The sequence below is a fragment of the Brachyhypopomus gauderio genome, unplaced genomic scaffold (genome assembly GCF_052324685.1).
Source record: "Brachyhypopomus gauderio isolate BG-103 unplaced genomic scaffold, BGAUD_0.2 sc477, whole genome shotgun sequence".
In the NCBI taxonomy this organism is placed as follows: Eukaryota; Metazoa; Chordata; class Actinopteri; order Gymnotiformes; family Hypopomidae; genus Brachyhypopomus; species Brachyhypopomus gauderio.
Window position 1 is genome coordinate 17,194 of NW_027507298.1, and position 27,550 is coordinate 44,743.

The 27,550-nt window shown below is 48.6% G+C and overlaps 2 protein-coding genes across 4 annotated transcripts; one reads left to right on the plus strand and one right to left on the minus strand.

The window, feature by feature from the left end:
* Positions 1-108: 108 nt before the first annotated feature.
* Positions 109-18,073, minus strand: LOC143506557 (GRB10-interacting GYF protein 1-like). 3 transcript variants are annotated; one of them, XM_076996348.1, is made up of 27 exons: positions 17,792-18,073; positions 16,505-16,613; positions 16,202-16,379; positions 16,013-16,070; positions 15,584-15,713; positions 15,308-15,403; positions 14,463-14,577; positions 14,232-14,334; positions 12,620-12,807; positions 12,011-12,225; positions 10,525-10,630; positions 10,242-10,400; positions 9,977-10,116; positions 9,618-9,843; positions 9,122-9,288; positions 8,856-8,953; positions 8,649-8,749; positions 8,396-8,469; positions 7,687-7,821; positions 7,310-7,519; positions 6,861-7,036; positions 5,167-5,324; positions 4,849-5,009; positions 4,342-4,383; positions 3,892-4,000; positions 1,164-3,747; positions 109-1,011 (listed from the first exon to the last, which is right to left on the minus strand). In XM_076996348.1, exons 4-26 carry the CDS (start codon positions 16,045-16,047, stop codon positions 3,680-3,682), a joined length of 3,012 nt encoding a protein of 1,003 aa, XP_076852463.1. In that variant the 5' UTR covers positions 16,048-16,070; positions 16,202-16,379; positions 16,505-16,613; positions 17,792-18,073; the 3' UTR covers positions 109-1,011; positions 1,164-3,679. The 3 variants fall into 3 exon arrangements, with proteins under 3 accessions (XP_076852463.1, XP_076852462.1, XP_076852461.1); XM_076996347.1 differs by having other exon boundaries at positions 109-1,008; positions 12,620-12,810; XM_076996346.1 differs by having other exon boundaries at positions 12,620-12,810.
* A 4,445-nt stretch (positions 18,074-22,518) lies between these two features.
* LOC143506561 (endonuclease domain-containing 1 protein-like) lies at positions 22,519-23,918 on the plus strand. The gene is made up of 2 exons (XM_076996350.1): positions 22,519-22,851; positions 23,032-23,918. Exons 1-2 carry the CDS (start codon positions 22,549-22,551, stop codon positions 23,638-23,640), a joined length of 912 nt encoding a protein of 303 aa, XP_076852465.1. The 5' UTR covers positions 22,519-22,548; the 3' UTR covers positions 23,641-23,918.
* The last annotated feature ends 3,632 nt before the right edge of the window (positions 23,919-27,550 follow it).

Here is a 27,550-nt window from a genome sequence, read left to right on the forward strand (position 1 = left end):
CCACCTAAACATCAGCGGGTTTACCACACGTGATGGTCGACCAGTGAAAACATCGCCTCTGCTCAGCTGCTAAGGCGGGAGTAGCAACAAGAACAACTCAATACAGACTCCACATTGAAAAACTTTATTTTCAGTTTAACATACTGTTTTGATCTCAAAGAAAAAACAACACACTCCCCCCCCCCCCACCCACAGTGGTACCACCTCCTGTACACACACTGCAGATGGTCTCACATAGCTCCCTGTGCAGAGCTGGGGGGGGGGGGGGGTATAGTCTGCTCTTTAACTCTAAAATTGCTCTTGCAACCTCAATAATAGTTGACCAGTCGTGACGTGTCAAAACAGCTGCAGTTATTCACTTGAACATTAGCATAGAAAAACAACACATGGGGGGGTGCACGTGTGAGGGAGGACCAGCTCGTAGAGCACTGGTTCTGTACACTGCGCAGCCTGCACGCGTTACGCAGCGAGAGCTACTGCGTCAGGCCCTCTTGACCCGCACGGCTGAGGGGGGGGTGAGACAGGGAAAGGCAGAGATCATTTACATTATATACACGGCCCCCGATGTGAGAGACACACACACACACACACACATCTGTATGAATGGATAAGCAGGTGCCTTACCAGGGATGCATGAGTGTGCACGTCACACACATGCTCGCTCTCACACACACTCGTGCACATGACCTGATTCTGTGCAGAGTGACTTAGGTTCAGATCTGGGAAAAGTGGTCACATGACCGAGAGAAGTCCTTGGTGTGTGTGTGTGAGAGAGAGAGAGAGAGACAGAGACAGAGAGAGAGAGAGAGAGAGAGAGAGAGAGAGAGACAGAGACAGAGACAGAGAGAGAGAGAGAGAGAGAGAGAGAGAGAGAGAGAGAGAACAGCGTGGATGAGAGACTTCAGCTGTAGGCTGATACGAGGTGGTGCTTCACTCCATCATCTGCCCTCGTCGTTCTGCCTGCAGGGGGCAGAGTGGAGCCAGAGCGCGCCGGTCTCATCCACAACACTGCTGTCAAAACCAGAGAGCAAGAGTTCGAAAACTGGTCAGAAGAGCTACGAGAAACCCGGTCACCTAAGCCCAGAGAGACTGGGCCGGAGCCCAGCTGAGCGCACCGTGTGGTGTGTGTCGTAGCGCTTTATGCAGGCTGATGTGAAGCTTACCTGCTCCTGCTAATGAACAGCTGGAAGATTTAGACTCCACACCTTGTGTGGTCCTAGGCCTCATCACAGCCATTTGCTGTAGTAATCTTCCACCTCCCACGAGGAATGAAACTGACCTCAGCAGTCTCGGAGATTTAGTCCAGGAGGAAAGACCAAACGCAGAACGGCGGGAGATGTTGGATGCTCCTCCATCCTGGTGTGTGTGGGGGTGAACCCACACCTTAATGTTCTCATACGTCCCAGCTGTCCTACCTGCTCATCTTCTCCAAAAAGGCATTTCGAAGGAAAACACAAAAATCTCTAGTATAAAGGGTTTCTCGTTGAACATTCAGCCAACCAATGTCCTTCATTTGACACAGAGCAGGGCGGTGATCAGGAAGCAGTTGAGAACGTTTCCCCTCACAGGGCAGCTGGGCGTGCATAGCCCCGCCCACAAGTCTCCGCCCTCAGCTGAATCACCATTGGTCCTTTCGCCAGGTCCCGCCCTTATTGCTGCTCTTCAAGTCTTTGATCTTTTTCATATGCAAAAATATAATCCAGAATCAGGAGTGAGGGAGGGGAGGGGGATTAATGCAGTGATGGTTTCTTTTACATCAAGTACCAATAAAACCCACCTTCACCTTCAATGGCTCTCATCTGAAAATTAGAGCAAAACAAACAGAAAACCCAAACAAACAAAAACTCATTTTACAAAAAGCATTAAAAATTAAAGAAAAAAAAGAAGAAACACTGATTTCTGCTTCAAAATACAAACAAGGTGAGGAGGGGATTCAGTAATCTACCGCTACACGGAGCGAGGCCTTGGCTCTGATTGGCCGGGCCGCAGCCACGGTGGGCGGGCCCTCACGCATTCAGAGGTGCAGGGCTCCTCCCACCACTGGAGAAAGTTCTGGAAGAAGAACAGGAGGAGACGAACTGTACTCTGGTTCAGCTCCAGTTGGTCAGACAGACAGGCGTCTGCAGCCCATTTGATGCAGTTACACATTTTGCTTTGTTTTTGGAATACATTCATTCATAATATACTTCCAAAGGAGGCAAAAGAATATAAAAAATAAAATGTTAAAAAGGAAAAAAAAAAAAAAAAAAAGTTAGCAGCTTCAAAAGTGCTCCAAATCACAGAAGCTTCAATACTTTGTATGCAACATTAAAAAAATAAATCCATCAACATTTTTTTCAACAGTAATGAAAAGTAATGTTAATCCCTCATTCACACACGGACCACAACGCCATGGCGTTGAACACCATCCATAAGTCCACACCCACCCACACCCACACCCACACCCTCCGAGCACGCCGCCGTGCCTGTTTGGGTGAATTCTCCATGTGGACGGGGTGGATTAACGAAGGACACAGTTTTATGGTGTTTAAAGAGAAGAGCTACACTATTAGACATACAACACGCTCGCACCCAAACGCCCTCAGAAAACAGAGGCAAAAGGCCTACACAGCACCACAGCCAGGACAGGCTCACACCGCCCCCAGCAGGCCACATGGAGAACAACGTGGTTTCAAACCACTGGCATGCAATGTTTGACAGTCCCATCTGTTCTCTTAAAAACCTATGTACACGTGAGCCAGCACACACTGCTTCAGTTGCACGTGCACACACACACGTGCGTGAAAAAACACGCACCTCAGTATACATGCTTGACGAAATACAAAAATCTGTTCAACAAAATAAAAACATGGCATTTTTCTATACACATCGGTAATAAACTTTGTGCAGACATTTCTTCACATTCCTCTCTCTCACACTCACACTCACAGTCATGCTTGCAAAAATCTCCTCAACCTAATCTAAACTTTTTTTTCTTTCTTTTTTTGTTTTTTTTCTTTTGTTTTTTTACAAGTGCAAATCTTCAAGTTTTTTTTTTTTATTCAAATTTTCATAGCTTTACCTTTCAAGAAAAATAATAAGAAAAAAAAAATCAAAACAAAACAGTGTTTTTCAGAAGTGGATTTTTTCTTCCGGGCAAGTGGAAAAAAAACCCCAAAACAAAACAAAAACTAAACATCCAAACCAAGAGAGGCAGGTGCATGCGTGCCTCCAGCCACTGGGCCAGGCTCAGCAGAGCCAATCACAACGCTGCCTCCAGAGCCAATCACAACGCTGCCTCCAGAGCCAATCACAACGCTGCCTCCAGTCAGGACGATACGCACACTCACGCACACAATTTGGATACAAACATTATACACATAATATATGCAATAATATATTCACACATTTTCACACTGTAAAAACAAAACAAAACCAAAAACCCAGACAAAACTCCATTTCAAATATTGAAACTCTTGTAATAAAGTGCAATAGCTTAGTTAAGGTGCATATGGGCTCTCTGCACATCCTCTTTCTGTCCATCCCTCCACCCTTCTGAGAGAGAGAGAGGGGGAGAGAGGGAGGGAGAGAGAGATGCTATGTGGGGGTATCCCCCCTCTCTGCTGCTGAGCAGTGCACATCACTATGCTAGCTTGCTCCAGCGTAAGGCCTCAGGTAGACTCAAGTACGTGCTGCTGGGTTAGTAATCCTCCACTGCCTCCATCTCACTGAGCATCAGACGCTCGCCCGCCCCCAGGAAGGAGTAACCTGCGTGGGGAGGCACACACACACGCTGACGGCCGGCCTGGAGCTCTGTGGCTTCACCACGACATGTTTTTAAACACACAGAGCCAAAGATGCAGGGATAAGAGGAGATGACGTGTGTGTGTGTGTGTGTGTGTGTGTTCTCACCCAGGATGCTGGGGTCAGAGTGAAGCATCATGGGTTTCTTTTTCATCTTCCCTCCCTGGCTGTCATACATGCTGCTACTTTTGCTCACATGGGCTGACTGGAACATGGACTGTACACAAACAAGCACACAAACAAGCTAGAAATCAGGGGGGTGTGTTCCTCATTAAGAGCTTCAGGAGTTTCCAATTCATCTGACTGAAAGAGCCAGTTAGACACAAGGAATGATATTCTGCTGACTGTCTTCGTGTTTTTAATTGCTATATATATATATATATATATATATATATATATATATATATATGTATGTGTGTGTGTGTGTGTGTGTGTGTGTGTGTGTGTGTGTGTGTGTGTGTGTGTGTGTGTGTGAAGTCTCCCACTCAGTACAGAGCGCCTGTATATTAGAGGGGATGACGTGTGTGTTAGCAGCAGTTAAGACTCGTCTGCACCTACCTGCAGAGGGAAATTCATATTCAGCCCAACCTCCTTAGACAGCTAGAGGCAGAGATACAAGCCCAGCACCACACACACACACACACACACACACACACACACACACACACACACACACACACACACACACACACACACACACACACACACACACACACAAAAACATATTACAACAAAATAATGCTAATAATGCTAAAAAAGCTAAGAAAAAAGACCAATGTTACAATAATCAATTTCTCTGGTTCTACTGAAGCTGTGTGTTTGGGTAAAATTTTAGTTTTATTCCATAAATATATAATAACATTTCGCCCAGATTCCAAAACATTTGTAATGTCATTTATAGGATTTTTGCAGGATGTGACTGGTCACTACACAGAGATACGGTGCTGTCAGGCTTAAAGAGAAGAAACAGGATGTTTCGAATTGTGGCCAAACACCTTCACTTTTCTGTAATCTGAGCGCCGACACAAACCCCCCCTCAAAAGCTTATTGAACTGTGGCCCCAACCTGCTGCTGTCTCTGGTGGTTGGCCTTCTGCTTGGCACGGCGTTCCAGGAACTGCTTGGCGAACTCTTTGGCTTCAACGGTGTCGCCCAGGTAGGAGCGGATGAAGTCGTGCACCACATACGGAGACTCCACCTCCTTCAGATAGGACACGACTGTGGCCACTGGACAGGGGGGGAGAGGGGCAGACCACATCGCAACACTATAAATACCCAGCAGATGAGATACAGTAGGCTCAGATTGGGGGTGAACTAGATCTAGCCATGTAGTTCCCAGAACTTCTACCAAACTGCAGGAGTGTGAGGGGAGGAGGAGCACTACCATCCAGAGAGGAGGCGGAGCTGGCGGAGGTGTTGAGCGCGTGCAGCATCTGTTCGCACCACGTGGTGAAGCCGTCCTGAGGTTTCATTCCCTGCAAAAGCTTCAACAGACGCTCCTCTTCCTCAGTTCGCTTCCTACGGTTCAGCATGAACTGCTCACTGCAAAGGAGGGGGTCAGTGTAGGTAAGAGTGTGAGCATACGCTGGTCTTCATCCCCATGTTTAAGTGTGCGTGTGTGTGTGTGTGTGTGTGTGTGTGTGTGTGTGTGTGTGTGTACCTGAGTGAGGGGCTGCTAACGCTGGTCTTCATCCCCATGTTTAAGTGTGTGTGTGTGTGTGTGTGTGTGTGTGTGTGTGTGTGTGTACCTGAGTGAGGGGCTGCTAACGCTGGTCTTCATCCCCATGTTTAAGTGTGTGTGTGTGTGTGTGTGTGTGTGTGTGTGTGTGTACCTGAGTGAGGGGCTGCTAACGCTGGTCTTCATCCCCATGTTTAAGTGTGTGTGTGTGTGTACCTGAGTGAGGGGCTGCTAACGGTGGTCTTCATCCCCATGTTTAAGTGTGTGTGTGTGTGTGTGTGTGTGTGTGTGTACCTGAGTGAGGGGCTGCTAACGCTGGTCTTCATCCCCATGTTTAAGTGTGTGTGTGTGTGTGTGTGTGTGTGTGTACCTGAGTGAGGAGCTGCTAACGCTGGTCTTCATCCCCATGTTTAATGTGAGTGTGTGTGTGTGTGTGTGTGTGTGTATGTACCTGAGTGAGGGGCTGCTAACGCTGGTCTTCATCCCCATGTTTAAGTGTGTGTGTGTGTGTGAGAGAGTGTGTGTGTACCTGAGTGAGGGGCTGCTAACGGTGGTCTTCATCCCCATGTTTAAGTGTGTGTGTGTGTGTGTGTGTGTGTGTGTACCTGAGTGAGGGGCTGCTAACGCTGGTCTTCATCCCCATGTTTAAGTGTGTGTGTGTGTGTGAGAGAGTGTGTGTGTGTACCTGAGTGAGGGGCTGCTAACGCTGGTCTTCATCCCCATGTTTAAGTGTGTGTGTGTGTGAGAGAGTGTGTGTGTACCTGAGTGAGGGGCTGCTAACGGTGGTCTTCATCCCCATGTTTAAGTGTGTGTGTGTGTGTGTACCTGAGTGAGGGGCTGCTAACGGTGGTCTTCATCCCCATGTTTAAGTGTGTGTGTGTGTGTGTGTGTGTGTGTGTGTACCTGAGTGAGGGGCTGCTAACGGTGGTCTTCATCCCCATGTTTAAGTGTGTGTGTGTGTGTGTACCTGAGTGAGGGGCTGCTAACGGTGGTCTTCATCCCCATGTTTAAGTGTGTGTGTGTGTGTGTGTGTGTGTGTGTGTACCTGAGTGAGGGGCTGCTAACGGTGGTCTTCATCCCCATGTTTAAGTGTGTGTGTGTGTGTGTGTGTGTACCTGAGTGAGGGGCTGCTAACGCTGGTCTTCATCCCCATGTTTAAGTGTGTGTGTGTGTGTGTGTGTGTGTACCTGAGTGAGGAGCTGCTAACGCTGGTCTTCATCCCCATGTTTAATGTGTGTGTGTGTGTGTGTGTGTGTGTGTACCTGAGTGAGGGGCTGCTAACGCTGGTCTTCATCCCCATGTTTAAGTGTGTGTGTGTGTGTGTGTGTACCTGAGTGAGGGGCTGCTAACGCTGGTCTTCATCCCCATGTTTAAGTGTGTGTGTGTGTGTGTGTGTGTACCTGAGTGAGGGGCTGCTAACGCTGGTCTTCATCCCCATGTTGCGGTGGTTACTCTGGGTCTTTACTGCCTCGTCCCACATGCTCATCCCACCTGCACTGGAACTGCCAATCTTGCCCTCCATACCCGCCCCTGGCCACACCCCCACAGAGCTCTCCGCCCACTGACCCATGGCCAGCTGTTGGGGGAGAAGGGGGGAGGGGTTGTGTCATTTCACCTTTATAATTACGCTTCATTGTTAATGCCAGTAGGTTTACTATAGCCACAGAGGTCATATGAACCTACATGTTAATTAGGGCTGTATGTGCAGGTGGAGAACAATCACCATGTAGTGTCTCATTCACACACGTGTAGTCTGATTAAGAACTGTACAGTGTATGGGAGCTCAGAGGTCTGATATGATCTAATGTGTGACTGTGTGTGTGTGTGTGTATAGTGTGTGTGTTCTTACCCTCTGCTGCTGGGCTCTCTGCTGCTGCTGCTGTTTGTGGAGTCTCTCCGCCTCCAGCTCCAGCAGGGCCAGGTTCTTCCCCTGGGACTTACTGTGAGGAAACCCCGCCTCCTGGGCGGAGCCCCAGCTTGTCCCGCCTTGCCCCGCCCCCTGCTGGTGGTGGCTTTGCTGGAGCAGTTTCATGATGAGCTCCTGCTGCTGACGGCACTGCTGCTCCACACACACACACACACACACACACACACACACACACACACACACACACACACACACACACACACACACACACACACACACACACACAGGCCAGCCAGGTGAGGCTACAGAGGAGGCTACACCCCACCCCCCCCCAGGTGTTGTCCAGGTGAGCTGCTCACCTGTTTGCGGCGGTAGAGCTCCTCCTCCTCCCTCCTCTTCTGCTCCTCCTCTCTCCTCCTCTTCTCCTCCCTCCTCTTACGCTCCTCCTCCTCCCGCTTCACCCTGAGTTCAGCTTCACGCCGCTCCTGCTGGAGCTGACACACGCACACGCGCGCACACGCACGCGCACACACCCCCAGGTAGATGCAGGCGCACACACACACACACACACACACACACACACACACACACACACACACACACACACACACACACACACAGATGCAGGCACACACACACACACACACGCACGCACACACCCCCAGGTAGATGCAGGCACACACACACACACACGCACGCACACACACACACAGATGCAGGCACACACACACACACACACGCACGCACGCACACACCCCCAGGTAGATGCAGGCACACACACACACCCCCAGGTAGATGCAGGCACAGGCACAGGCACACACACACACACACACACACGCACACACCCAGGTAGATGCAGGCACACACACACACACACAAAGCTATTGTTTAGCCAGCCATAGGAGTTGCATGGCAATTGAGAGAATTATACACCTTTAATGAATAAAGATTAATTGAAGAAATACAGTAAAGAGAAAGTGGAAGACAAACTGTGCGCAAACACACAAACTCGCGCAAACGATCATATACACACACACAATCACAAACATAGGAATTAACCTGTCTTACTTTCTGCAGCTGCTCGAGAGTTGTACCCTGAGGTGAGTTACTCATGGCTAGATCCCACAGACCAGACTCGCCACCTGGTCCACGCACACGAGACACACACACACACACACACACACACACACACACACACACACACACACACACACACACACACACACACACACGTCAGGAGGGGACCACGTCTTCTTCTCAAGTCAGAAGGCTCAGCCAGTGAGTTCCCCGTGTGGATGAACGGGGCTTCAGAAGGAGTCACCTGTCTGCTGTGAGGATGAGGTATGCAGGTCCCACACGGGCCCGGACTCCGGCACCGACACGGACCTGTTCATCGCAGGTATCATGCCCGTCTCCCCACACCTGACACACACACACACACACACACACACACACACACAGAGAGAGAGGAGTCAGACCCGTCTAAGTGTGTGTGGTACGTAGCAGTGAGCCGTGGAGGGGGTGGTACCTGTTGAGGTGTTGGTACCGGACGTGCAGCTGCTGGTACAACGCCGCCGTGGCCGCCTGCTCCAACTGCTTCTTCACCAACTCCTGGTCCATGTTGCCCTGCAGGGTCAAAGGTCAGCTCATCACAGGGACCCAAACACTGCACCCCATTCAACACAACCTGGAACTGTTATGACACTTAGGTTAACTGTAGTCCAACTGTGGCACAACTATGGTACTGCTGATGTGATGTGTGTGAGAGAGTGTGTGTGTGCGCGCGTGTCTCACCAGAAGGGGCGGGGGGGAGGGTCCTGGGGAGAAAGGCACACGCCCCCACATCTTGATGACGTCTCCCAGGGGCTGGAAGCCCTCATCACAGCCCCTCTTCACCAGCAGGGTCATGATGAAATAACCCGCCTGGAACCACTCGCACATCTCCACAGGACTGAAGGGTCCTGCAGACGCAGACACACTCAGGACACGTGTGGTGGGAGCACACACACACACAGCACAAAACACGTGCACGGGGGAAAGGGCCCACCGCTCACCCCTACAGAACTGAAGTGAAGCCACCTTATAGAGACCACACAGACAGCACAATCTTGTGTACAATACATGATTATTACTGAAATAATGTATAAACAGACTCAAATGTGTAATAATTGTATGGTGCTCAGGTTCTTACAGATAAGCTGATCGTTATTACAGTAGTGAGGAGAGTCAGGACTGCAGAGTGTGTGTGTGTGTGTGTGTACTACATATAAGTAAATGTGTGTTTATATACCTTGTATCTCTCCTTGAGGGTCTTTGTAGAACCACTTCATTGCAGACTCGTGTGTGAGTGGCAGAGCACTGGCGGAGTGAGAGTGTGTGTGCGGGTGTGTGTGTGTGTGCGCGGCCGGGTGCGCGTGTGTGTGAGTGGCAGTGCCGTGGCCATCCTGAAGTGCTTGTGTGAAACACTCCTCGTCCAAAGAGGTGTCCTGCAGAGAGGCGACCATCTTCTCTGCCTCCTGAAATGAGAAACGCACACAAGTCACATTCAGTTCATCTGGCACATCACTGTGTGTTGAACACACGACAAAATTTATCACATCTGTACAAAACGAGGCGTAAGACGTGCAGCACAACGCTGGCTGTGGAGACCTGCTGCAAGTGCTTCATGCCCTCCTCCTCCTCCGTGTCTCCCCCTGGTGGTGGGAGGTCGGGACCAGCACAGGGGGCGGATGTGGCAGCAGCGGAGGAACTCTTACTGGGCTGAGTGCTGCCCCCTGGTGGAGATGCATCTGAGAAAAAAATCCACAAACAGTTGAGGGACAGAGAAGATGGTGAGAATGATGGTCCTTAACGTCCATACCACCATTAGAAATGAATCTCTACATTCACTGCACACAGCCATGTTCTGCAGTACCTTCAGGAGCGTGGAGACGGGTCATTGGTGGGACCAGGATGGGTGTCGGGGGCGTCTTCTGCTCAGTGGGGTGAGTGGGGGTAGGGGCGGAGGCTGTGGGTGGAGAAGAGGCTTTCACATCTCCACCGTTGGTCAGCCGCATGGTGTCAGTCTCCTCTACTGCACCGTCGACACGGAGAAAAGGGGGCGGGAGTGAGAGAGCATACGACAACCAACAGACCCGACATCACGCCAACGCAGGCCACGCCCCCCAGAGGAGGAGCCCACAGGTTCCGTCTCTCACCTTTCTCAATAGGGCTGTCCTTCCTCTCCGGGGTGACGTCCTCTTCCTCCTCCAGGGCCTCAAACTCCAGCTCCTGGTCCTCTGGGATCGCCTCTCTCGAGGTCTTCTGAAGACACGGGGGAAAAAATGAAGCCCTTGATCTTCACGTTCCACACGACGGCGTCTGAGCAGTTACGCTGCCCTGAGCCCGCGGCCCAGGAGGCAGGTGGGACTCACCTTCACACACATGGAGGCCCCAGGAGGAGGCAGGTGGGACACGCCTTCACACACATGGAGGCCCCAGGAGGAGGCAGGTGGGACTCACCTTCACACACATGAAGGCCCCAGGAGGAGGCAGGTGGGACTCACCTTCACACACATGGAGGCCCCAGGAGGAGGCAGGTGGGACTCACCTTCACACACATGGAGGCCCCAGGAGGAGGCAGGTGGGACTCACCTTCACACACATGAAGGCCCCAGGAGGAGGCAGGTGGGACTCACCTTCACACACATGGAGGCCCCAGGAGGAGGCAGGTGGGACTCACCTTCACACACATGGAGGCCCCAGGAGGAGGCAGGTGGGACTCACCTTCACACACATGGAGGCCCCAGGAGGAGGCAGGTGGGACTCACCTTCACACACATGGAGGCCCCAGGAGGAGGCAGGTGGGACTCACCTTCACACACATGGAGGCCCCAGGAGGAGGCAGGTGGGACTCACCTTCACACACATGGAGGCCCCAGGAGGAGGCAGGTGGGACTCACCTTCACACACATGAAGGCCCGAGGAGGAGGCAGGTGGGACTCACCTTCACACACATGAAGGCCCGAGGAGGCAGGTGGGACTCACCTTCACACACATGGAGGCCCCAGGAGGAGGCAGGTGGGACTCACCTTCACACACATGGAGGCCCCAGGAGGAGGCAGGTGGGACTCACCTTCACACACATGGAGGCCCCAGGAGGAGGCAGGTGGGACTCACCTTCACACACATGAAGGCCCCAGGAGGAGGCAGGTGGGACTCACCTTCACACACATGAAGGCCCCAGGAGGAGGCAGGTGGGACTCACCTTCACACACATGAAGGCCCCAGGAGGAGGCAGGTGGGACTCACCTTCACACACATGAAGGCCCCAGGAGGAGGCAGGTGGGACTCACCTTCACACACATGAAGGCCCCAGGAGGAGGCAGGTGGGACTCACCTTCACACACATGAAGGCCCCAGGAGGAGGCAGGTGGGACTCACCTTCACACACATGAAGGCCCCAGGAGGAGGCAGGTGGGACTCACCTTCACACACATGAAGGCCCCAGGAGGAGGCAGGTGGGACTCACCTTCACACACATGAAGGCCCCAGGAGGAGGCAGGTGGGACTCACCTTCACACACATGAAGGCCCCAGGAGGAGGCAGGTGGGACTCACCTTCACACACATGAAGGCCCCAGGAGGCAGGTGGGACTCACCTTCACACACATGAAGGCCCCAGGAGGAGGCAGGTGGGACTCACCTTCACACACATGAAGGCCCCAGACGAGTCGAAGGTGCCCATCTCGCCCTCCTCTTCATCGGTGCACCACTCTGGCAGGCCGTCCCTGTCCTCCTCTCCGCCCTCGCTCCCCGCCCTCCTCCGCCCGTCTCCGTCCCGGAAATCAAAGTCAAACTTCCTGCGCCGCCCGTCGCTGCTGCCGTGGTCTCTCCACCCGGCTGAGCGCGGACCTCCATCTTACAGGAAAAATAAACACACCCACACAATGAGTTCACAAATAAACAAATATCTAAATTAAATCATCCTATAAAGCAATTTACAAAAGATGCAACGTGAACCACAATTTATCAAAACTTATATAGTAACCTTTTACTTTTTTCCCCCCTCTTTTTAAAAGAATCGTCTGGTATATAACTGGTAAGTAGAAAGTGCAAATAACAGCACTTGTGTTTGTGTGCTGTTCTCAGCACTGAATTTATGCAGAATTACTGTGTTCCAGTGTGTTTATGTTGTTTTGTGTGCGCGCCTGTGTGTGAGCATGTATGTATGTATGTATGTATATGTGTGTATATGTGTGCGCGCGTGAGAGTGTGTGCGTGAGTGTGTGTGTGAGAGTGTGTGTGTGTGTACCATCACGGCGAGCCCCCGCTATCCTCCAGCTCCCGCCTGGTTCTCCCTCCTCCTCCTGCGTCTCCTCTCGTAGGGTACGCCAGTTATCGCTGTCCGAGCGGGCGAAGTCTTTCCGGCTGCCTGCGCCTCCGTCCTCAAAGCCACCTCGCCCTGCCTCTCTCCGGACAGGCTTCTCGAAACGCCGCTCACTTCTGGAACACACAAACACCGCGTCAAACATCGCACGAGAGACCACACAAAGTGTGCCTTCTCAGCCACCGTAGTGCTAGGCAAAACAAGGAAACAGCTTTGACTATGTACAGGCATGCGAGCCTAGGCTACAGAGGTAGTGTAGTGTACGGTATTTGTTGTTGCGCTGCTAAAGTATGAAGAAAAAGAAGTCCAAATGGCTCCGCGGTCTTTGAAAGCAACCATTTGGAAACACTTTAGATTTTACAGTCAACCCGGCCTGGGTAAGAATGGGCTTGATTGTTTGCACACGCATAAAAGACGCTACAGATGATATTCGGGAGTTACAGTGATTATAACTTAGTTCATTGGAACACTCTAGTTTTGTCCTAACTAGATATTTAGACATAATACTGCTGTAATACTGCAAAGTCGTGGTCAGAGGTGAACTTCGGTATAACCAGTGTGTATTTTATTTAAAATAATTAACACCCTTGAGGCAGTGTGTCTTTGGACATAGATAATGCCGTGCTGTTTGCTGTGATGGATAATTAAAGTGTAGCTCTTATTTATGCATAGAAACGTAAATCGACAATATAATCTGTAGCTTTATGCGCAGATAAACGAGGAGAGTCGGAATTCATCACAACACCGGCTGAAAGCCAAATCTGTCGCACATGAAATGCTACAGGCACCGTTCAGAAACTGATCAGTTCTGTTAAATGTATTCAGTTCAGTAGATATATGCGGCTTTTAGAAAATATGGTATATATATATTTTTTTCATATGTGAAGTGGAAGTCTTGGCAGCTAATATAAGCCTACCCATTTTATTAATGTAACAGCACTTATTTTTGAAAGCACTTTCATATATTTTTTATTTTTGTGATTTGTTAAGGAAAAAAATTTAATTTTGTTTCTGGAAGTGGCATGTTCTCAGAAATAGGCAGCTAGCCTAAGCCTTGTACGAAGCTATTTGTTGTTTTTACAGAAAGAGCAGTATTTTTGTATAATTAAATTTGAGTAGTGGCAAGTTCTGGCAGCTAGCCTAAGCCTACCAATTTTATTTATTTAACTAGTTTAATGTAGTGTTCTGATAACTGTGAGCATTTCAAGTAGCTTGAGTGTCAGCTTCAAAGATATTGTGTTGTGTTTGTACAAGTTAAAAACATATGTGCAAGAATAAATAAATCAGACATATTGTCTTGGATTTAGCTTTGTGTGTTTACATTATTGCAATATGTTGATAAAACCTTTACAATTATAATATCTTTATAAATGTACTCTGCTTTGATGCCACCAGACCGGAGTAGCTCCTGAGAATCGTTTTTGAATCGGAAAATAATCGTTTTTGAATCGAATCGTGACCCCAAGAATCGATTCTGAATCCAATTGTGGGATTCCCAAAGATTCACAGCCTTACACACTGACCACGTCTTGCTCACCTGTCATCCCAGCTCTGGCTGCGGTGCGTCTCTCTGCTGCGACCAAAGCCCACATCTTCATCCACACCTCTTTGGTAGAACCCGCTCTCTCCTCTTCCTCTGCCTACATGCAGGAACAGGAAACATGTTTTCAAACACAGCGCTGGTTCAGGTGCGTGTGTGTGTGTGTGTGTGTGTGTGTGTGTGTGTGTGTGTGCGTGCGTGTGTGTGTGCGCATGCCTGTGGACTCACCACGCCCTCCTCGGGTGCTCCCGCGGCCTCGGGTCACGCCTGCCGGAACAGCCCCTCCTCCTTTACCCATGAGCCTCAGCACGGCTACACTGTTTACAGACATGGAGAAGTTCCTCTGCAGCACAAAGGAGGATCACAAATCAGATCGCTGATAGCAGGAGGGTAAACCAACCTAGACACCGCCGTACACCGTGGGAGAGACCAGGCGTCTCGCCGCCGTACACCGTGGGAGAGACCAGGCGTCTCGCCGCCGTACACCACGAGAGAGACCAGGCGTCTCGCCGCCGTACACCACGAGAGAGACCAGGCGTCTCGCCGCCGTACACCACGAGAGAGACCAGGCGTCTCGCCGCCGTACACCACGAGAGAGACCAGGCGTCTCGCCGCCGTACACCACGAGAGAGACCAGGCGTCTCGCCGCCGTACACCACGAGAGAGACCAGGCGTCTCGCCGCCGTACACCACGAGAGAGACCAGGCGTCTCGCCGCCGTACACCATGAGAGAGACCAGGCGTCTCGCCGCCGTACACCACGAGAGAACAGACGTCTCAATACCGTACTGGATCACACACACCAGGCATCTCACTCTCTCTGCTTCTGCTAATTAGCGTATCTTTTTTTCATTTGTATTAGTACTTTATTCTTCTTATATGTACGTTATCTTGTTCCTGTAAAGCCGTTTGGAATTCCCTTATGCAAGGAAGGTTCTGGGTGCTTTGCCTTGGTCATCAATAAATACTGCAATGACAAAAGTATCGATCCAGCCAGTGTGGTAAACACTGATCTCCAAGCGAGGCCACACAGCCTGTGCTCCTGCCCCCTGCTGGTGAAAGAAGAACACGCACCTGCTCCTCCTCAGTCAGGGGCAACAAGGCCAGCGGCTGCTGTGGCTCATCCTGGAGGATAGCAGTGAACTCCTTATCCTGCATATCCTCCGGGACCTACACACACACACACACACACACACACACACACACACACACACACACACACACACACAGAATCACAGTCAGCAGACAATCCACAAACAGTGGTTTGCTAACAGTACTGCAAATGCTGACAGATCTGCTAACATCTCCTCACCTTGTTATCTTTGGTATAAAGTGCTAACATCTCCTCACCTTGTTATCTTTGATATAAAGTGCTAACATCTCCTCGCGGCCGTAACGGTACTCGGCCAGTTTCGACTTTGGCATTGCTGGGGAGGGGGGAGGGGATGTGACGCTCCCTCCTCTGGATAGTGCACGGAGCCTGGGGAGGGATACACACAGTCAGACACACACACACAGTCAAGACACATACACACATACAGTGAGACATATAAACACAGTCAGACATACAATCACCATTCTATCAACATTTTACTCATTTAGGTCAATTAGGAAGTAGTTAAATCTATTTTCTAACACCTCCATTGCAAGCTGAGAAGCCTCAGGAAACATCTGCTTCCTTATTTAGACACAAGCGATGGGGAAGTTCAGCTCAAACACAAGCAGCGAAGGAGAAGGAAAGGGCTCCAGAGAGAAGCCATGAGGTGCAGGGAGAGTTACCATTCTGGGCCGAAGTTGAGCGTCTCAGCGGTCATACTCTCCTCAGGGCTCAAAGGATCTGAAGACATAAACGGAGCTGAAGTTCATCCACAGACCACCTCACATTCAGCTACTACACAAAATCATCTCCGAAGAAATTAACCAGGTTCCCGGCCCTGATACAGTCCTGTGGAGATAAAACCCACTGACCTTGTCCAAGCGCAAGGACCGAGCAGGACCAAACGAGGCAGAAGGGTGTAGTGGGCTCTCTGAGACGCTGGTTTGGTGCTTCTGCGTGCTGGATGGGTGTTGGAGCTCTGGACGGGAGGAGGCGGGGCTAGCTGCCAGATTCAGGAAAGTAGCAGAGGAACAGGGAGGAATCTCCCACCTGACAAACACAGAACAATCAAACACTCACAAAATGGGACGCCACCCAAAGTAAATATATATATATATATATATATATATATATATATATATATATATAAGTGTAATATGGCAGAAATAACGCACTGAGGCTGAGCAGTAAACTGTGGGGCCGGAGTGTCGTCACTCCTGTTAGATGCTTCTCCGTTTGGCCCTGATCTCCTTTTCAGTGGCTCTTTTACACGCAAATCTTCACCTGCATGAAGAAAGACACTTTAAGATGTTGCTCAGCACAGACCGATGAAAAACACAAAAATGAAACGTGTCTATATGGCTCCTGTGTATTCGTACTGTCACCCAAAGCTCTTGCCAAAAAATGTAGTGTTCGATTTAAGGCATTGGTAAACAGATGCTGAATGTGCATTCAAACAGAACTTGCGTCACACCTGTAATTAAACACAGCATGACCATGTGTGCATCAATTGCATAAATTACTTGCAGAGGACCCCAAAATGAACATTGCGATTTCTACAAAAAGTGAATTCATTATTTCACTGGTGAAGATGATAAATAGCAATAGAAATAACAAATGTTTTGAAATAAATGCTGTCAGCCTCACAGCCGAGGCGTGGAGAACTTCAAGGCTCATCTAACTCCTATAACAGCACCACATTCAACACTAGCAACATGGTCCAAACGCGCACTGCCATCAATCAGCCCAACTGAGGCTGGTGAAGACTGAGACCTCCACGTTATCTGCAGAGAACCCAATAATGTAGCTGTTTAAACGGAGGAGTAGAACTGAGCTGGGAGGTGGGGGGGATGGAGGGAGAGAAAGAGAGAGAGAGATGGAGAGAGAGAGAGATGGAGAGAGAGAGATGGAGAGAGAGAGGTAGAGAGAAAGAGAGGGAGAGAGAGAGAGATGGAGAGAGAGAGATGGAGAGAGAGAGAGATGGAGAGAGAGAGATGGAGAGAGAGAGGTAGAGAGAGAGAGAGGTAGAGAGAAAGAGAGAGGGAGAGAGAGAGAGGTAGAGAGAGAGAGAGAGCCCCGCTGAACGGACGGAGCTGAAGTCATCTCCTAACTAACAACGTTGACAGTTTCCCGAACTCGATGTTGTGTGTTTATAAACTCACCCGTTTTACACGTACGTTAAAGCACCGAGTACAACAACGTGAGACGACACGATACGCGCCGTGTACACCGAGAAGACGTGTGAGGTTGTCGCCTTACTTCAGTACCCTCAACTGGCCCTTCTCCAAAATTTAGTTCGGGGCTTCATTCAGGGCCTTTTCAAATGAAACATTTAAATAAACTATTGCCATTTTCTGTACTAGGCCAAAGTTACGGGGTCGATTCAGACAAAACGCCAATGCACTGGTGATTTAAATGCATGAGTAATTCTGCACATTCAGACTCAGAAAACATCAACTTACCTTTTTATTTTTGCAAGATGAGCAAATATGAGCCAGCTAGCTAGCTAGCGAGTGTTAGCAGGCTAGCTAGCCAGCTATGTTTAATCAAAGTTGAGTCTTGTTTCAAGATTGTGGTCGGTTTGCACGCATGTGCTTCGCATTAACAGACAAAGTCAGGTTATATATGTAAGTCCCTTGCAGCTATCTTAATGAAGTGTAGATATTTCTGTCCTAATTTCAATGCTCGCCGTGAGTTTTATGTCTCGCTCGGTCGTCTTGTTTGTGTTTTACAAAAATGGCTGTTCGACGTCAACCACGTGACGCTTTTGTCCAATCAGCCGCGGCCTCGGCGGACACCTCGCGCATCTACTGTGCACGCTGCTCGTGAGTGGCGTCACCCAGCGGTCAAGACAAGCATAAACTCTCCGTATTAACTGAAGCGTAGCTGCAGGTCGACCAGGTTTAGTTTGCGTGATCTGCAGACACAGCGTTGACCGTCTGGCAGTCCACAGCTAACTTTGGTCAGCTTCCTGCTCTGCCTGAGGTGTGCCCATACCTTCTGTGGGCTCAGTGGCAGCAAAATCAGAGCTGTTGGAGATGGCAGCTCACCTCCAGCTCCAAAAACACCTTTATGGTTGAAACGCTTCAGATCTGTAAGGATTGTGTGCCCAGTATTGCCATCATGACACCACAAACTACACCTTTACTGAAACAATTGATACATTGAAATAAAGCAATAAAACAGGTATTAAAACACGGCCTGTGATTCAACCACATTGTAACACTGGATGCATTATAGAATGTTGCATGTATTTGGTGCTGATACTTTTTATAAACTGTAAGAAGGCAATGTCAAATATAATAATTTAAAATCTGCATCATCTTTCGGGAGCTATTTCTGTAATTATTTTCTTGTATCTTTATGTAGTAGACACTTATGATCTTCACTCATTGATGATTTGGGTGAATATACTGGACTCTTTAAAGCAGATGGAACCCTATTACAAATGTGTAATGTGAATATGGGAGAGGGTCAGGTGCAGTGTGTGTGTGTGTGTGTGTGTGTGTGTATGTATGTATGTGTGTGTGTTGCTGGATGCCCTGCACACTGTAACTGTTACCTCATTTGAGATGTGGCAGCCAGGATCCAGAGGTTCATTCCACTGCAGTGTTTAGTGTCCCTCTGCAGTGTTTAGGGGGGGTGGTGAACGTAAAATGGACACAAATTAAGTGTTATATTGCGATCTATCGATATTGCGATCTATCGCTGGTTGGCGCCAGAGCGAACTAGTAACTCATTGAATCATAGATATGGATCAGAGGTAAATAAACTAGATTTTTTTTTTCGGCATGAGATATCGGAAGTGTGGCGTGAGAGCGTGTGAAAACGGTCAAATGCGTGTGTCTCACGCTCAATGCGTGAGAGTTGGCAACCCTGAGGTAGGACAGTGGTTTGTCCTGCCGCTGTGCAGAGTGCATTTCTCTGTTAAATAGCTGGTGTAGGCTATATATATCTTGTGTGCTGTACTTGCTGTCAAACTCAGAGTGTAGGGCTTGTATTTGCATATTTGCTGTGACGTTGTAAAGCGCAACACTACCCCCCCCCCCCCTTTCAGCACCCCTTAAGCAAAATACCTTCCCGCGGTATGCCATTGACTGAAGTTTGTCTCATGATGCAGAGCTTTAGTACTCAGTTAATTGTTGATTCATAACCTTGAAATCGTTCTGATGAAACAAAAACAATAGGGCAATGTTCAACGACAAGAAAAATCAAGGAGAGAGGTGAGGTATCGTAAGAGCCCAGGAGAGAGGTGAGGTATCTTAAGAGCTCAGGAGAGAGGTGAGGTATCGTAAGAGTCAATGTGAGAGGTGAGGTATCGTAAGAGCCCAGGAGAGAGGTGAGGTATCATAAGAGTCTAGGAGAGAGGTGAGGTATCGTAAGAGTCAATGTGAGAGGTGAGGTATTGTAAGAGCCCAGGAGAGAGGTGAGGTATCGTAAGAGCCCAGGTGAGAGGTGAGGTATTGTAAGAGCCCAGGAGAGAGGTGAGGTATCGTAAGAGCCCAGGTAAGAGTTGAGGTATCTTAAGAGCTCAGGAGAGAGGTGAGGTATCGTAAGAGCCCAGGAAAGAGGTGAGGAATCGTAAGAGTCAATGTGAGAGGTGAGGTATCGTAAGAGCCCAGGAGAGATGTGAGGTATCGTAAGAGCCCAGGAGAGAGGTTAATTATCCTAAGAGCCCAGGAGAGATGTGAGGTATCGTAAGAGCCCAGGAGAGATGTGAGGTATCGTAAGAGCCCAGGTGAGAGGTGAGGTATCTCTTGAAAGGCTGCAGTACAGAGCCTCACTTGTCTGTCGTCAACTTCCATAACACCATGTATATCTCCATCACACCATGTATATCTTCATCACACCACGTATATCTCCATCACACCATGTATATCTCCATCACACCATGTATATCTCCATCACACCACGTATATCTCCATCACACCATGTATATCTCCATCACACCATGTATATCTCCATCACACCACGTATATCTCCATCACACCACGTATATCTCCATCACACCACGTATATCTCCATCACACCATGTATATCTCCATCACACCACGTATATCTCCATCACACCACGTATATCTCCATCACACCACGTATATCTCCATCACACCACGTATATCTCCATCACACCATGTATATCTCCATCACACCATGTATATCTCCATCACACCACGTATATCTCCATCACACCACGTATATCTCCATCACACCACGTATATCTCCATCACACCATGTATATCTCCATCACACCATGTATATCTCCATCACACCATGTATATCTCCATCACACCACGTATATCTCCATCACACCATGTATATCTCCATCACACCATGTATATCTTCATCACACCACGTATATCTCCATCACACCATGTATATCTCCATCACACCACGTATATCTCCATCACACCACGTATATCTCCATCACACCACGTATATCTCCATCACACCACGTATATCTCCATCACACCACGTATATCTCCATCACACCACGTATATCTCCATCACACCACGTATATCTCCATCACACCACGTATATCTCCATCACACCACGTATATCTCCATCACACCATGTATATCTCCATCACACCATGTATATCTCCATCACACCACGTATATCTCCATCACACCACGTATATCTCCATCACACCACGTATATCTCCATCACACCACGTATATCTCCATCACACCATGTATATCTCCATCACACCACGTATATCTCCATCACACCATGTATATCTCCATCACACCATGTATATCTTCATCACACCACGTATATCTCCATCACACCATGTATATCTCCATCACACCACGTATATCTCCATCACACCACGTATATCTCCATCACACCACGTATATCTCCATCACACCACGTATATCTCCATCACACCACGTATATCTCCATCACACCACGTATATCTCCATCACACCACGTATATCTTCATCACACCACATATATCTCCATCACACCATGTATATCTCCATCACACCACGTATATCTCCATCACACCACGTATATCTCCATCACACCACGTATATCTCCATCACACCACGTATATCTCCATCACACCATGTATATCTCCATCACACCACGTATATCTCCATCACACCACGTATATCTCCATCACACCACGTATATCTCCATCACACCACGTATATCTCCATCACACCACGTATATCTCCATCACACCATGTATATCTCCATCACACCATGTATATCTCCATCACACCACGTATATCTCCATCACACCACGTATATCTCCATCACACCACGTATATCTCCATCACACCACGTATATCTCCATCACACCATGTATATCTCCATCACACCATGTATATCTCCATCACACCATGTATATCTCCATCACACCACGTATATCTCCATCACACCACGTATATCTCCATCACACCACGTATATCTCCATCACTCTGTCCTACACTGACAGTCCTTTGTTCTGCTCCATTCAGAAGGAGCCCAATCCAATGGTCTCTTTTACATTTTATGACACTATCAGCCATGAGTCAACACAGAGGTGAGAGAATGGAGGGGGTGGGTGGGAGGGGCTGATGGAGGAGGGAGGGGCTGAAGGGAGAGGGAGGGACTGAGGGGGGAGGACTAACCCCATCCTGCTTGTACAGCGCAGAGACTGTGTATCATCACACCATGATGCCCAGAGCTGCCTACTGTACTGATCATGAACTCCAACTGGCTTTACACTAAAACTTGAAATCTAATTAAAGGCAAAATGACGGATGTCTGAAAAAGGTCCCAAGATCGTTTATCCCAGTCACCCCTCCATACACTGGAACACACTTAATATGAAATGTGTTATATGAAAAAACCTGCCTTGCTTTAGTCTCAAAGAAAATAGCACAAAGACTAGACTTTAAGCCCTTCAAGGCATATGCTAGACAGATGCAGACTAGAGTCAACCCAAAATGAGAAGACTTCCCCCAAGGGCGATGTGAAGACTGCGGTTTGAAGCAACGTCTTAGTCCTGCTCTGGCTACCTGGTTTCAGATGTGCTGACTGTTCGGACAGAGCAGACCTCTGACCTGAGAGAAGGTTCTAGAGGTTTGGCCTGTGAAGCATCACACCAGCCCTCTACGGTGCGTCACCGGTGGATCCTCTTAACTGATTGGCTTATCACTCTGCTGCCGTCCAGAGAAAACGGCGGTGGCTGTTCCTCCAGTTGTCATTCCCTCAAGCGTGTTTGCCATGAATCTCATTCTGAGCTTGGCCACGGTTTTCGGCGTGCTGCAGGGCGCTCACCGCGCCACGGCGACGGTCGTGGAAGACTTCAACCATGTGGAGAGGTGTAAGGACTCGTTGTACATGGGAACTCCTCCCCATGGCATCATCGAGACCCACCTGAGGAAGATCTGCCAGCGTTACGCCAACAGGCCGCGCTACGTCACGCTGTACGACCCCGACAAGCGCGTCCCCGTGTACTCCGCGTACACCTTCAAGAAGACAGAGGGCGACCGTAGAGTTGATTACCCCTGGATGTACGAACCTCAGGTAGAAACGTCTCTGCTCAGTCTTGGCATATTTAACAGCTAAATAAATTTGAACCTATTGTGCAAATGAACTTTCAAACATCTGTCTGACTCAAACGGTTCTGTGAGGTAGAGGGCGGAGCGGTGAAGCTTCTTTAATTTTGTTGTGGTTCTCGTATTTTGTCTTTTCGCAATTTTGCAGCTTGCAGAGACGGACGGCGATGGGAATATGCTTACGTTCCCTACTGGCTACCTGCACAAGAAGTTTGAGGACAGCCAAGCCATCCTGGACGACTACACTGATGTGGTCCTGTACGAGAGAGGCCAGCTGAACCCGGACCAGCACCAGTCCGACCCGCACGACCGCGCCGCAACTTACACCCTCACCAACGTGGTGCCGGAGATGCGGGAGTTCAACCGTGGCCCGTGGCGTAGCTACTTGGAGCACATCAGAGTGCGTCTGAACAACTACTGCCGTGGCACCACCTACATCGTCACCGGAGTGACCACGGCAGGTCACATGATCCGCCGCCACAACCAGGACCGGGTGGCCATTCCTGAGGAAGTGTGGTCGGCGTACTGCTGCACCGACTACGATCGCAACGCACCGCACGACGTGCGCATACGTTTCCCCAGCCAGGGGGCCATGGCCAAGAACGCCAAGGAGAGCAACGACGTCCGTGAGCTTCCAGTGCAGGATCTGGAGAACTTCCTGAAGACCCGCATGGATGTGGACCAGAACCTTCAGATCTTTTATGACAACTGCGTCTCGCCCTCTCCACTGCCCCTCTACCTGCACCACACCATCTGAAGGGACGTATCCTTCTCTCTCGTTTAATCAGGGATTGGGGAAAAGTGATTTTTGGTATTTATTAACTTTAACCGGTTTTGTGGGTTTGTTAGACACACATATAAGTAAAAGTTTATGGCAATTTGGGTTAGAAATCTTAAAAGCAACATGTTTGTTTTCTTGCATTAACATGTTTGTTTTTGAAATGTTCATGTGGACGATGGCTTAAGAGTCACATTTCTGGTCTCTTTTGCATGTCAAGTGAATGGCTTCATTTGAGACGTGTAATCAAGTGGGTGTGGGGCTTTTGTTCTGTGACATATAAAACCAGTGAAATTCCTGAGTTGCTTTATGTCTGATAATATGTTGATAATAAAATTCCATTTACTATTGTACAAAATTAAAGTCCTTTATTCCCTTCACTCTGGTCCTCATTTACTTGTCTTCTTTATCACTAATGAATTCTGCATAACGTAAAACTGAATAGCTGCCATTTGCCTGTGCTCACAATGGCTCAGTGACATCTGCAGATATCACTGGAGGAAAGTGCTTGCTCAGTCCAGTGTGAAGGCTGCGTCTTTAAATTGCGGTGAGAATGATGGAGGAATTGTACGTTGAGGCGTTGTATTTTGTGCAAATAAAATTATCCTCCTTGTGTCTTATCTTCCTTGAAACTTTGTTTTTACAAATAAATTAAATAATCACCATAATCCACATTATCTGTCCTATAAGACACATGCTTAGGTAACACAAAGCTGATAATGTATTAATCCAGGATTTTTACTTTACACTGTTAAATGGCTTTATAAACACAGAATTTAGATACAGTAGCTTACCCAAACACCAGTGGTACTTTCTTGGTTTTATTAAGTAAACAGCTGTCTATTTACTTAATAAACTGGCTCAGGTCATGTCTGAATCATAAATCAATAACACTTTATACCTGGTACAGGTGATGGACAGGTGAGATGAGCACATAGACCTACAGGAGGTGAAGCTGAGGAGGATCTTCTGACACTGCTACTGTTCCTGGCTGAGGCACAGGTGGAGCAGGACTTCAACCGTGTGGTGAGGTGCAAGGACTCCATCCTGGAGCTACTGAACCTCCAGCACACGAGGATCTGTCAGCAGCCGCAGCTGCGTCACCCTGGGTGAGACACGCAGGTGCCCTCTACTCTCCCACACCTTCAACACGTCGGCCGAGGAGACCAGCGTGGACCAGCCCTGGATGCGTAAGCCACAGTTGAGCTGGTGTTCCCCAGGAACCCAAGCCTGGCAGTCCAGACTTGCACTAGAGCAGATCTGACCTGTGAGCCGTGTGAGTGCTGGCGGTGCCACGGGGCAGATCATTCTCTCAGGGGCTGTTTCAGGTTGTGCACCAAATGTGCTTTCATTGTCCGAGATCAATCAAACGTCAGCAAACATGCTACACGTCTATGGAGGTGAACATGACAGACTGAAGCTGGGCAGGATGATCATCATTTTTGCTTGGCCTAGGACTTAATTCACATGTAATGACAGTTGAATATGGATTCGGTCCCTCCCTGAATGTAGAGCCGTCAGGGTGAGTAAGATCACTTGGTTACTTTGACATTTCTCAAAGGTGCCTTTCATGTAGCAGGGCTATAATCTAATCTAGCAGAAACACAAATGAGAATGAAAATGCTAGCCTGGTGGAGCTAATAAGCTCGGACAGGATGAACGAGTCTCTCTATCAACACCACACCATCCTCACTCCAATTCCCCTCTGCAATGTCTCATTGGTTATTAGCATTATTGATAGTAAAATTGCATTTTTAAGCACTGTTCAATAGCAATTAAAGCAAACAGGCTCAGGGGAACATGTGAAGGTCACGTTTTACCTCTTGTATTTCCCTCTTTGTCATGATCTATCTATCTATCTATCTATCTATCTATCTATCTATCTATCTATCTATCTATCTATCTAGTTAACGTCAGCTCTACAGTAACATGAGGTGCTTTCCACAGTCGGGTACAACGAACCACCTCAAGAATCTTGGAGGACTTTGCTGTCAAGGTCCAGTACAAGAGGGGCCAAATGAACCCTGATGACCTACGACCTCAACATTGTGGTCCCTCAGGTAAGGGAGTTCAACTGTGAACCCTGTGTGTAGCACATAGACCCCCTCCATCAACAACTACACCTGCACCATCGCCTACGTGGTGACCGACCGTCTGGGCAGTTCAAACAACACCCTCCACCTGGGTCACTACCAATTCAGCATCTTTGGTGCACATGGTCTGAACTGCAGGGCCAACAATGATGTGGCTGAGGTCCTCAAGACCCTGGAGACGTTTCTCCAGGTTCGGATGGATGTGGAAAAGAACCCCCAGATCTTCTACCACAACTGTGTGCCTAATGAAATGTAATTTGAATTTAGTCATGTGTGGTTTGGGGTCATTGAGCTAACTGCATTCCACCAGTCACTGTATAGACTATGGTTGTATTAGTCTGTGGTTGTATTCGTTTATGGTTGAATTACTCTATGGTTGTTTAGTCTATGGTTGTATTAGTCTATGGTTTTATGGTGCAAGAGGGCTCACCTTATCACTGATGTGACCCACAGTTCTTACACTCTGTCTCTCTGCTTCTATAGTGGAGGCTGATCTATGGTAGAAATAATAATGTCTACATCATACCAGCAAAATTATGTGATAATCAACAAACAAAACATTTGCATTTGTGTTGGAAATGTATTTATTTGATGGTCAATCTATATTTGAGGATCTAATGTCTCTATAGAATAAGGCCCAGGGAGAACCTCACAGACCTTTATGGGAAGTAACCCAAGGTAACCAGAGGAGAGTTGGACTTAATTCAGACACGCCATAAACAACTGAGCTTCCATGGAGGGTAAGGGAGGGTTGTATATACCAGGGAGGATTATACCAGAGAACTGGTATAAAGGGATGTGTGTGTGTGTGGGTGTGGGTGTGGGTGTGGGTGTGGGTGTGGGTGGGTGGGTGGGTGGGGAGGGGAAAACCCATTGATGGTGATGTGTGTCAGGGCTCTTTATATCACGGAAAGCAATTGCAGACACCTGTGCTAATTAGTTTGGCAGGTGTGTCCAATTAAAGGCAAGACTACTTAAGAAGGTAAGCCAAAATGGGAAAGAAAAAGGATGTGTTGACTGCAGTGGTCCAAACAATACATGAAGAATGACTTCAAAACTGTTTTGTTCACTGATGAGTGCCGTGCAACGCTCGATGGTCCAGATGGATGGAGTGGAGGAGGTATGGAGTGGAGGATGGCTGGTTAATGGACACCCCCATGCAAACAAGGAGGAAGTGGAGTAATGTTTTGGGCTGGAATCATGAGGAGAGAGATTGTCGGCACCTTTAGGATCCCTGAAGGGGTAAAGATGACCTCCATAACGTATGTGGAGTTTCTCAAACAGCACTTCCTGCCATGGTTCAAGAAGAAGAACCGTGCATTCCACAGCAAGATCATTTTCATGCATGATAATACACCGTCTCATGCTGCAATAAACACATTTGCATCTCTGGCTGCTATGGGCATAAAAGGGGACAGACGTATGGTGTGGCCCCCATGCTCCCCTGACCTCAACCACATTGAGAACCTCTGGAGCATCATCAGAAGGAGTGTCTATGATGGTGGGAGTGTCTATGATGGTGGGAGTGTCTATGATGGCGGGAGGCAGTTCACATCTAAGCAACAGCTCTGGGAGGATATTCTGTCCTCATGCAAAACAATAGAAGCAGATACCATCCAAAACCTGACAAATTCAATGGACGAGAGAGTTCAGAAGCTCCTTTCGACTAAGGGGTCCTATGTGCAAATGTAACCACTTGGAATAAAGTTTTGACGTGAAAACTGTTTGATTTCAGTTTGTAATAACCTGATAATGCTTATAAATTCACAAATGACCATTTTTTTGTTCTTTATAAA